This window comes from Schistocerca nitens, chromosome 2 (assembly GCF_023898315.1).
Source record: "Schistocerca nitens isolate TAMUIC-IGC-003100 chromosome 2, iqSchNite1.1, whole genome shotgun sequence".
Lineage (NCBI taxonomy): Eukaryota > Metazoa > Arthropoda > Insecta > Orthoptera > Acrididae > Schistocerca > Schistocerca nitens.
The window spans coordinates 397,807,824-397,820,223 of NC_064615.1; the positions used below are offsets into that span (position 1 = coordinate 397,807,824).

A 12,400-nucleotide genomic window follows, 5' to 3' on the forward strand; every position below is an offset into this window, starting at 1 on the left:
GTACCAGGTCGGGAGGCTAGCTGCGGGATGCGAAAGCTGTTGTCAGGTTGTTGGTGTAATGGTTCAGGGATTCCGGACTGGAGCAGATTCGTTTGCCACGAAGACCTAGGCTGTAGGGAAGGGACCGTTTGATGTGGAATGGGTGGCAGCTGTCATAATGGAGGTACTGTTGCTTGTTGGTGGGTTTGATGTGGACGGACGTGTGAAGCTGGCCATTGGACAGATGGAGGTCAACGTCAAGTAAAGTGGCGTGGGATTTGGAGTAGGACCACGTGAATCTGATGGAACCAAAGGAGTTGAGGTTGGAGAGGAAATTCTGGAGTTCTTCTTCACTATGAGTCCAGATCATGAAGATGTCATCAATAAATCTGTACCAAACTTTGGGTTGGCAGACCTGGGTAACCAAGAAGGCTTCCTCTAAGCGACCCATGAATAGGTTGGCGTACGAGGGGGCCATCCTGGTACCCATGGCTGTTCCCTTTAATTTTTGGTATGTCTAGTCTTCAAAAGTGAAGAAGTTGTGGGTCAGGATGAAGCTGGCAAAGGTAGGGTGGCAGGTGATCGGCGTGAAAGGAAGTGCTCCATCGCAGCGAGGCCCTGGACGTGCGGAATATTTGTGTATAAGGAAGTGGCATCAATGGTTACAAGGATGGTTTCCGGGGGTAACAGATTGGGTAAGGATTCCAGGTGTTCGAGAAAGTGGTTGGTGTCTTTGATGAAGGATGGGAGACTGCATGTAATGGGTTGAAGGTGTTGATCTACGTAGGCAGAGAAAGTCTCCCATCCTTCATCAAAGACACCAACCACTTTCTCGAACGCCTGGAATCCTTACCCAATCTGTTACCCCCGGAAACCATCCTTGTAACCATTGATGCCACTTCCTTATACACAAATATTCCGCACGTCCAGGGCCTCGCTGCGATGGAGCACTTCCTTTCACGCCGATCACCTGCCACCCTACCTTTGCCAGCTTCATCCTGACCCACAACTTCTTCACTTTTGAAGACTAGACATACCAAAAATTAAAGGGAACAGCCATGGGTACCAGGATGGCCCCCTCGTACGCCAACCTATTCATGGGTCGCTTAGAGGAAGCCTTCTTGGTTACCCAGGTCTGCCAACCCAAAGTTTGGTACAGATTTATTGATGACATCTTCATGATCTGGACTCATAGTGAAGAAGAACTCCAGAATTTCCTCTCCAACCTCAACTCCTTTGGTTCCATCAGATTCACGTGGTCCTACTCCAAATCCCACGCCACTTTACTTGACGTTGACCTCCATCTGTCCAATGGCCAGCTTCACACGTCCGTCCACATCAAACCCACCAACAAGCAACAGTACCTCCATTATGACAGCTGCCACCCATTCCACATCAAACGGTCCCTTCCCTACAGCCTAGGTCTTCGTGGCAAACGAATCTGCTCCAGTCCGGAATCCCTGAACCATTACACCAACAACCTGACAACAGCTTTCGCATCCCGCAACTAGCCTACCGACCTGGTACAGAAGCAAATAACCAGAGCCACTTCCTCATCCCCTCAAACCCAGAACCTCCCACAGAAGAACCACAAAAGTGCCCCACTTGTGACAGGATACTTTCCGGGACTGGACCAGACTCTGAATGTGGCTCTCCAGCAGGGATACGACTTCCTCAAATCCTGCCCTGAAATGAGATCCATCCTTCATGAAATCCTCCCCACTCCACCAAGAGTGTCTTTCCGCCATCCACCTAACCTTCGTAACCTGTTAGTTCATCCCTATGAAATCCCCAAACCACCTTCCCTACTCTCTGGCTCCTACCCTTGTAACCGCCCCCGGTGTAAAACCTGTCCCATGCACCCTCCCACCACCACCTACTCGAGTCCTGTAACCCGGAAGGTGTACACAATCAAAGGCAGAGCCACGTGTGAAAGCACCCACGTGATTTACCAACTGACCTGCCTACACTGGGACGCATTCTATGTGGGAATGACCAGCAACAAACTGTCCATTCGCATGAATGGACACAGGCAGACAGTGTTTGTTGGGAATGAGGATCACCCTGTGGCTAAACATGCCTTGGTGCACGGCCAGCACATCTTGGCACAGTGTTACACCGTCCGGGTTATCTGGATACTTCCCACTAACACCAACCTATCCGAACTCCGGAGATGGGAACTTGCTCTTCAATATATCCTCTCTTCCCGTTACCCACCAGGCCCCAATCTCCGCTAATTTCAAGTTGCCGCCACTCATACCTCACCTGTCATTCAACAACATCTTTGCCTCTGCACTTCCGCCTCAACTGACATCTCTGCCCAAACTCTTTGTCTTTAAATATGTCTGCTTGTGTCTGTATATGTGTGGATGGATATGTGTGTGTGTGCGCGCGAGTGTATACCTGTCCTTTTTTCCCCCCTAAGGTAAGTCTTTCCGCTCCCGGGATTGGAATGACTCCTTACCCTCTCCCTTAAAACCCACATCCTTTCGTCTTTCCCTCTCCTTCCCTCTTTCCTGATGAGGCAACAGTTTGTTGCGAAAGCTTGAATTTTGTGTGTTTGTTTGTGTTAGTTTGTGTGTCTATCGACGTGCCAGGGCTTCGTTTGGTAAGTCACAGCATCTTTGTTTTTAGATATATTTACTATTTTGTTATCCTTTCAGTTGTTTATTTTTTCTTCTGACTTTCTCCTTCGTTCTCAGAGATGAAAGATTTTATTAGAATAGCTCAGAATTTCCCTTCTTTTTTGTATTTTATTTTATGAGTAAAAGAGTGAATTTTCTCCTACTTTTTGTGATTTAGATGACCACTTGTGGCATATGTTGCATTTTGATGATGTTTTATAGATTTTTTAATAATAAATTATGATGTGAATCTTCAGACACAGCAATTTTAGAAGAATATAATATTCTTGCTTGCAGGATCCTTATTATTTTTAATACTGATGTGTGATGTTATTTTAGGGTGACCTCTGTCTGACGCACAAACAATTGGAGGAGCAGCTGAGGGAATGGCAAGAGAAGGTGAGCTAGAAATTTCTCACTACATATTTTGTTTGTTATGGCTGCATCAATGTGAAAGTACAATTGAAATATCCCTTACTCTGCATAAAAAAGATTATAGTCATAAAGGAATGCAAGAAGAGTAATGTTTCAAGTGGATTCTCTTATTGTACTGTTTGCAGTATTCAAGAGAAGCTAACATATTATGGTATTAGAGATATTTTTGGTATCTGGTTTTCATTGTAGCTGGCTAACAGAATGCAGAGTGTCTGGGATATTACATAATGAAACAGAATCTCCAGAATAGGGAACAATCGGTACAGATGGTACAGATACCAATTAAAAATGTGTGCCAGACTGAAACTTGAACTCAGGACTTTTGCCTTTTTTGGGAAAGTGCTCTGCTGACTGAGCTACCTAAGCATGACTCACGACCCATCCCCACATATCTATTTCTGCCAGTGCCTTATCTCCTACCTTCCAAACTTCACAGAATTTCTTCTGTGAAATTCATTCTAGGAATATCATCCAGGCTGTGACTAAGCCATGCCTCCGCAATACCCTTTCTTCCAGGATTGCTAGTCCTCTGTAAGGCTTGCAGGAGAACTTCTGTGAAATTTGCAAGGTAGGAGATGAGGTACTGGCAGAAGTAAATCTGTGAGGATGGATTGAGAGTTGTGCTTGAGCAGCTCAGTTGGTGGAGCACTTGCCTGCAAAAGACAAAGTTTCAGTCTCGGTCTGGCACACAGTTTTAACCTGCCAGGAAGTTTGATATTGGGCCTGTTCTTATTCTTGTTGTCTACAAATGACCCTCAATAGTATATCCAAGAACCTGAAGTAGTGCTCTTTTTCTGATGAGACAAGTATTACAATCAAGCCTAATGGAGTAGCTTCAACTCTAGAAAATGTAAATAATATTTTCCTGAACATTTGTGAATGGTTTTCTGCAAATGGATGTCACTGAATTTAGATAAAATACAGTACATGCAGTTCAGTACTGCACAAGGCCTGAAAACACCATTAGCAGAATATGCTAAACTCCAGGATGTTTATTTTGCTAAGAACCTGAACTGGAAGTCACAGGTAACAGGTCTTCTTAACTATCGTAAGTTGTGCAACTTTTGTGTCATAATTAATATCAAATTTTGGAGATGGAAATGGTCAAGTTGACTTACTATTCTTTTTTTTTCACTGCATCATTTTTCTGGGGTAACTCGTCATCGAGGATAAAAGTGTTTATGGCTCAGAAGCATGGAGTAAGGATAATACACATTGCTTGCTCTAAAATCTCTTGCAGACAGCTCTTTAAACCTATTCCCTGTGCAAGCCACAGCAGGAGTAACAAAACCCCCTTGCATATGCAGTCAGCTGTACATAGGAGCCACAAAAAGAAGCACTCATCGTGCCACTGAAGTCACAGTACTGATTTTCTGATAGCCATCTTAGAAGGAAAGCTGTCCCTTGATGGAATAATGAATGCCACTACTTAACTGTAGAGGTGAGTGGCACTGTGTAGATTCAGGAATAGCCCAAGTGGAGATAATGGCATAAAATTTTGGATTGTGGGGACTGGAGCTAGTTTTGGCACCAGGTAAAGTACTGGAGCATGGAAAAATTTGGTAATATCCATCAGCTGTTCCATACAGTCAGTGAAGGTATTGCAGTCAGTCAGTAGGAGTCCAAGGAATAGAATCATGTGTAACATATGCCATATTGTACTATTGTGTCTTGTAAATTATACCTCAGAATGCAACTTAGACAGTAAGCAATCATAATACAGATTCAGGAATAGCCCAAGTGGAGATAATGGCATAAAATTTTGGATTTTGGGGACTGAAGCTAGTTTTGGCACCGGGTAAAGTACTAGAGCATGGAAAGATTTGGTAATATCCATCAGCTGTTCCAGCTGTTCCATGCAGTCAGTGAAGGTATATGAGTCAGTCAGGAGCAGTCCAAGGAATAGAATCATGTGTAATATCTGCCATATTGTACTATTGTGTCTTGTAAATTATACCTCAGAATGCAACTTAGACAATAAGCAGTCATAATACAGCTTTTTGTAGGTGACTGTCTGCAACTGTAAGATAACTGAAAAAAAAAAACACACTTGTGCCATCAACTGTACAACTGTGTGTTTACCAGTTTGTTATTACATTTATCTTCACTGGAGAAGATCCAGATGATTATAATAATTGAAGCCCCTGAGAATAAACATGCATTTGTACAGCTGATGGCAGAAATAAGCTATTTTCAAAGTAAGTAATAATATTTTTTTTATTTGTCTCCCTCTCACAATCTAGATCCTAGATTATCACCATCAGAAATTCATGTAGAAGACCGAGCGAAGTGGCGCAGAGGTTAGCACACTGGACTCGCGTTTGGGAGGACGACGGTTCAATCCCGCATCTGGCCATCCTGATTTAGGTTTTCTGTAATTTCCCTAACCACTCCAGGCAAATGCCGGGATAGTTCCTTCGAAAGGGCACGGCCGACATCCTTCCCCATCGTTCCCTAATCCGGTGAAACCGATGACCTCGCTGTCTGGTCTCTCCCCAAACAACCCAACCCAACCAACTCATGTAGAAGAAGAACTAGAATTATCATGAAACTATTTAGAAGTGTTGTCCAGTTTCCATGTGGGAAGTACTGCTGTGTATGGTGTAGCCATTTAATTAGATTGGATACAAATGTAATGTTAAGTGAACTAAGCATGGAATTAAATGAAGTCTCTCCAAACCCGTTCCATAAAATTAGGGCAATACTTGGTCTGTTGGTTAATTTCAGTGTTGTGTTGGGGACACATACTTTGGTCAGTTTGACCAACAAAATTGTGTACCCCATGGAAACACTGTGAATAATGCTCCTTTTGTAACATTCTTTAACAGCGGTTCCATAATACTGAAACATATTTCAGTATTCATTATTTATTTATTTCATTTTTTTTGTGTTCTCTTCTTCCTTCAGTGCTTGCTTTGAAGTTTGCTTAACATGTGAATTTGAGACCTAGTTGGCTAGAGGACTGGTCTGATAAGACTTGTTTTATATTCTCTATGTAATATATTTGATTGAGAATATTTTAATGTTTCACATTGTGCTTTTAATTTGCCAGGACTTTGTTTGAGAGGAACAATTCTAAACTTTAAAATCTCATTGAGCATCCCAGGCTTCATCTTTTTCAAGAGACAGTCATGTGTGCTCCATGTGTGTCATTTGAAGTTCGCATTACAAAAGCAATAACCATCTTGCTGTGGCTCAACAGAAAGAATTGAGGTGTATACCAAGCTATTCTGCTGATATTTTGCAAAACATACATTTTTACATAGTTTGCGCACAGTTACGTAGTCTAGAGTGTAACTAGATTTAGTAAAGATTTAGATTGTGAACTACTTTGAAGACATTATATTCTGATTTAAATTAGATGGCGTCTGATGTTTATGATCCAAATTTACAGTGTTGCCACAACAAGTATCTATCTCATAAAAAAAATGATTTAGAAAATCTGTAATGTAAAATGGTATTGGTCTCTATATTGTCCCTCAGCATGTCAAAATTTGTACTTAATTTTAATTAGGGTCAGAGCAATTTTTTTTTTTTTGACATTGTTGAAATTTTTCTTCCAGGCAACACATTCAGATTTATCGCATTATACAGAAACCATTGAACTTGCAGCAATACTTTTTTTATAATTACGGGAACACCTCATTTTCCAGTGGATATTCCAGTGATGGTTACTGCATTGTACTTACTATATTTAAACTTTGGAAAACGACTTTTTTCTGCAATTTTGTCGATATTTAATTTAGAAGAAGTATGAAGTTTAATTTCTCTGTATCTTACAAAAATAACATAAAAAGTCTGTAATTCGCATTTGGTAACCGAGTGAGGTGGCGCAGTGGTTAGCACACTGGACTCGCATTTGGGAGGACGACGGTTCAACCCCACGTCCAGCCATCCTGATTTAGGTTTTCCGTGATTTCCCTAAATCGCTCCAGGCAAATGTCGGGATGGTTCTTTTGCCTGAGACTGCGGTCATGTGTATGAGTTGCATTTGTGTGTGTGTGTGTGTGTGTGTGTGTGTGTGTGTGTGTATTGTTGACAAATGCCTCAATGGCCGAAGGCTTTAATTAAGTGTCTTTTTGTTGTGCCTAGGTACGACTCAGCATCTTCACTGTATGGTGAGCAATTTTCCTTCCCATGATACATGTCCGTACATCAGAATTGTTTTGCTTTAGTGTTATCCATTATAGTGCTGTCCAGGTTCATTCTCTTACATATGTCTTCATTTTTAATTTTATGCTAGCAAGTCATCTTACATAACAACTTCAAAATCCAATCTCCCCATAAAAATAAGCTCCACTTGATTCTTTCCGTCATTTCCCATGTTCCTGCTCTGTATGTTGCTACACTTTCTACAATAGTTTTAAATATCCTGATCTTCGTTTCTGATGTAATATGTGTTTTCCATGAAGCCTCTTTTAAATATTTAGTTGCTTGTCTATCTTGGCCATTACAGTTCTTAATCTTGCTTTTGCTGAGTCCATCCTTGTTAATAACAACTCTAACATTTTTATAAGACTCCGCAGACCTTGCTTTGCCAAAATCTAACATCAGGACTTGACTCATTTCTCCAGTAACCAAATGTTTCACTCCATTTGCTTAAAATTAATGGTTAAATTCCATTCCTGGTATTCCCCATAGCAATAAAACTGTGTCAGTAAGAGATCAGCTCTTCAAATCAGCAGGCGTCACCATAACATAAACAATGGACCCCATGTATCAGACACTGCTGCAGAGCTTAGTTGTCTGATTATTTTGGTCACATGTAAACAGAATCAAGTTTGAACTGAGAGAAATCCCTCAAAAATTAATTCTAGGTGCTTCTGGGATATTCACTGATTAAATTGTGTGAGAACGAGTCTCTGATAAATTTTCAAACACCATTTCCATTATCCAGGTCATAAATGTTTCTGGATGTTACAGTTTCACAGTATGGAACCAAATGTTTTGTGCTAATTGGTTCATCACAAAAAATGCACAGTTTCAATCACCATGTAATTATGAAGCTGTAGTACAGTATATGTTTTCTTGCACATATTTGAAGTTTTCTTTCATAGTGATGACAGAGAGGGCATAGATTTATGGGAAGGGTGTTACAAATTTCCTTGAGGGTCAAATGAATAATGGCTAACCTCTACAGTTAACATATTGTTCTTGTTCTATGTTGTTTTAGGGATTTCAATGTGAACAAACTACTTCTTACTTGTAAATGTAGCATCGTATGATTGATTTATTAGAATGAAGGGAGTTATTGTTATTTTGCTCCATGCAAGAATGTAGAGGTAAAGTACTGCCTTACTTCAGAACAATTCTGCCAGCTACAAACAAAATGTTTATACTTACTCTGCTTAGGGTGAAGTATCAAGTAACTGTGTACTCAGCAGAAAATTAGCCGTCGAGAGACTGGAAAGACTTCACATGGACTATTTTGCTATTGAATCTCTAGTAATTCTTCATCCTAAAATGTAATAATTTGACTAATCATATTTCTTTTGTTTTGATATCTTTCAGTAACCACATCAATTCTATCTTTTCAGGCTATAAAGTATAAACAAGAGTTGGATGAATACAAAGAAAATGAAAAGGTTGCGAAAGAAATTGTTAAGTCGGCAGTTGAGCATTTAGAACTGTAAGTTATTGTCATAAATTACATTTGTTACATATTGCATTAAGAGTGTGTGTGTGTGTGTGTGTGTGTGTGTGTGTGTGTGTGTGTGTGTGTGTGTGTGTGTGTTACAGAGAGTTGGGGGGGGGGGGGGGGGCTTTGTTCGTTCATTTTCCTTGGTACAAATGCGGGTGTAGAACTTCAGAATGAGGAACTACAGAGCACTATATTTGCCTCTATCTGTTTGCATAAAATATCTGCAAATATTTTTCAGAAAATGAAATTAACTTCATAAAAGAAGGAAAACACAATACACATGCATCATATTGGAAAATCATGTGTGGAATACAAACAATGGAATGAATATAGTGAAAAAGTGCTGAGTTGTAGATAAAAACCAGAAAGCTGTAGCCATGAGTGAGGTGTTCATGTAGTTACAGATTATGTCCCAGAGGACAGTATGATTGAATTCAGTGATTGCTTCATGACCTGTGCCAGTGACTGAGGTGGCATAGTGGTCAAGATGGTGGCCTCACACTCATAAGGAATGAAGCTCAAATCCCTGTCTGCTGATCAAGATTTAGGGTTCTGTGCTTTCCCTGAATCATTTGATGCAAATGCTTGGATGGGTCATTAGGAAATACCATGACATATTTCCTACCTCATCCGTGACCATTCTGTGCTTGTGCTCCATATTTAGTAATGATGATGACATCATTAGGATGTTAAATCCAAATCGTCCTTCCTCAGTTCCTGAGAGCCTGTGCTATCTCCTCTTCCTCCTCCTCCTCCTCCTCCTCCTGCTCCTCCAGCTAACCCTGGTGTCATAACACATGTCGTAGTATTGAGTCTGTCTTCAGCTGCCAGAGACTGTGTGTGTGTGTGTGTGTGTGTGTGTGTCGTCTTTTTTTTTTTGACAAAGGCCTTGTTGGCAGAAAGCTTATTTTGTGACAGTTTTTTTATTGTGCGTATCTGCAACTCTGCATCTCTGCTATATTATGAGTAGCAACTATCCTTTTCATAATATTGTTACATTCCATCCTGGATTTTCCACTGTTTGACTTGTCCTAGTATCCCATCCTCCTCCTTGTCAGTGTTTCCCACATGCTTATTGCCTCACTGGTTTTGTGGAGAACCTCCTCATTTATTATATTATCACTACACTTTATTTTGAACATCTTTCCATAGCAAAACATCTCAAATGCTTCAATTCTCTTCTTTTGCAGTTTTCCAACAGTCCATGATTCTAGAATGAATTTTTCACTCTGGAGAGCAGAAGTAAAGCTGTGAGGATGGGTTGTGAGTTTTGCTTTGGTAACTCAGTTGGCAGAGGTCTTGTCTGTGAAAGGCAAAGGTCCCAAGTTTGAGTATTGGTCCAGCACACAGTTTTAATCTACCAGAAAGTTTCTGTCCATGATTCACTTCGATACTACACTGTGCTTCATATGTTCCATCTCAGAATTTTTTCCTCAAATTAAGGTCTATATTTTACACTAATAGACTTCTTTTAGCAAGTACTATTCTCTTTAGCTATATCGTCTGCTTCTTATGTCCTCCTTGTTCTGTCTGTCATGTATTTCTATGCTTCCAAGATTGCAGAATTCCGTCACTTCGTCTACTACAATGTCCCCAGTTTTGATGTCAACTTAATCATCAATCTCATTTCTGTTATTCATCATTGCTTTTACCTTTCTTTAATTTCCTTTCAATGCATATTCAGTGCTCATTACACTATTCACACATTCTGTAATTTTTCCATTAGCGGCTCGTCCCGCAAAATTATACAAATCCTCTACAGTGTGGTGGCCTATAGCCTATTGACTTACGATGGCAGTAATCATAACTAAATTGAACATATTAATTTTATATATATAAACTGAACTGTTCAAATATATTTAAATTTTATAATGAATAGCTTAATATTTGGGGTGTAGGGGGGGGGGGGGGGCGGAATGTTGGCATTTGCAGGAATTGCATCCAGGTCTGCAAATTACCAGTCTGTGCTTTAGACCACTCGCACATGGAGTGCTGTCGATGGCACTTTAAAAATCCCTCATACTCTACGCTTACACAATCTGCTACATGCAATTTTATTTTAAACTGACCTTTTAAATTTAGTAATCTGTGGCAAATGCTTGCTTTCAGATTAAATATTTGTTCAGAACATGATCTGCCCTTCCTAAAACTACCTTAATGTTTGCCTAAATTACTTTCCAGAGTTGTGTCTACTCTGTTTAGTATGATCTTGGAAAATGATATATGCAACTGATTGCAAAGAAATTCGTTTGTTAACATCCTGTTCAGTGCCTTTCTTGTGTAATGGATGTATCAAGGCTGCCTTCCACTCCCCTGGGAGTTTTTGTGTTTTGCAAGCTTTCTCAGAGATTAATTTTAGTTCGTTGTTTTTATTTTTGGTAAAGACCATTTTAAAAGTTCTGTTGTCATAGTCTTCACCACTAGATATATAAAGTTTTAATAACTTCTTTAACTTCATTGATATGGGATGGGGGGGGGGGGGACTTCCAGATTTTCATTGATTGGTTCTGAACAGTTAAGAAGCTGATAAAAGTATTTTTCAAGTATTTCAAAATTTTCAGTGTTACAGAAGTCAAATTGGTGAGCCTCGTACCACGCTCCTCTGTTGTTAGATTTACAGAAGTACATCTCCCTAACTCTTTAAACCTCACAGTCTCCTCTAAAGGTGTACTGAAAAAGGGCCTCCTTAGCAGGTCATCTACAGGAAACAGTTCCATGCTAAATTTCCTTGTATACTCATTTGTTGTACCACCATCTAGGCTACAGCCTTTGACTTATAAGGGTAGTAATCATAACTAAATGAAGGATATTAATTTTATGTATGAAATCTGAAAACACACACACACACACACACACACACACACACACACACACACACAGTTTGCCATTTTGGGGGGAGGGGGGGGATGTTGACATCTGTGGGAATCAAATCCAGGCACACAGATTACCAGTCTGTGCTTTACACCACTTTCCCACTGTGCCGTCATGATGACAACTGTTCTTCAAGACCGTATCATACTCTACACTTCCACAATATACTACTAACAGTTTCAAATAAAAATAATGATCTGGGGCTGTGAGCAATGTGGCACTCATAGTGCTGGAAGGGAAGACATCACAACATAGCATTTGCAGTAGAAAACAGGCAGCTGCATCCCTTCTCTGAGTTGATTTTAGTGCATCTGATTGTCATTTCGGTACTTAAGCCAGGTTTCTAGTTATTGAGGAAGGTTTCTAGTTATTGAGGAGAGAGCACTACAAAACATGTTTTCATGTGTTTTATATTTGTATTTATAGCAGCACACATTCGAGGATAAATGGCATAACTGTAGAGGGATTCGTGGCTTGAATTCAAAGAGAAAGGGTGTAATTTAATGTAATTTCCAGCTCGCATTTAAAACGAAATGGCATAATTTTAGTGTGATATTTACATTGTGCTGTAGCTCATTAGCACATGACAACTGGCCACCAATGAATTTTTTGTCACTTTCACTGAGGATAGTAATGTCATCAATGAATCTTACTATTGATATCATTTCACCACAAATTTTATCCCCACTCCTGAACTTTTCTTTTTTATCATCACTTCTCAGTGTATAAATTGAGCAGTAATGGAGAAAGACTGCATCCCTGTCTTATACCCTTTTTAATCTGAGCACTTCTCTCTTGGTCTTCCATTCTTATTGTTCCATATCATGTGTTATTCACCTTTCAGCTTTAG

The 12,400-nt window shown here is 40.1% G+C and overlaps 1 protein-coding gene across 1 annotated transcript in view; it reads left to right on the plus strand.

Moving 5' to 3' along the window:
* LOC126234423 (uncharacterized) overlaps window positions 1–12,400 on the plus strand; it is a 166,922-nt gene that overhangs the window by 46,558 nt on the left and 107,964 nt on the right. The window contains exons 4-5 of the mRNA XM_049943114.1: window positions 2,943–3,002; window positions 8,576–8,667. Coding sequence (XP_049799071.1) covers window positions 2,943–3,002; window positions 8,576–8,667 — 152 coding nt within the window. The remainder of the gene's footprint in view (window positions 1–2,942; window positions 3,003–8,575; window positions 8,668–12,400) is intronic.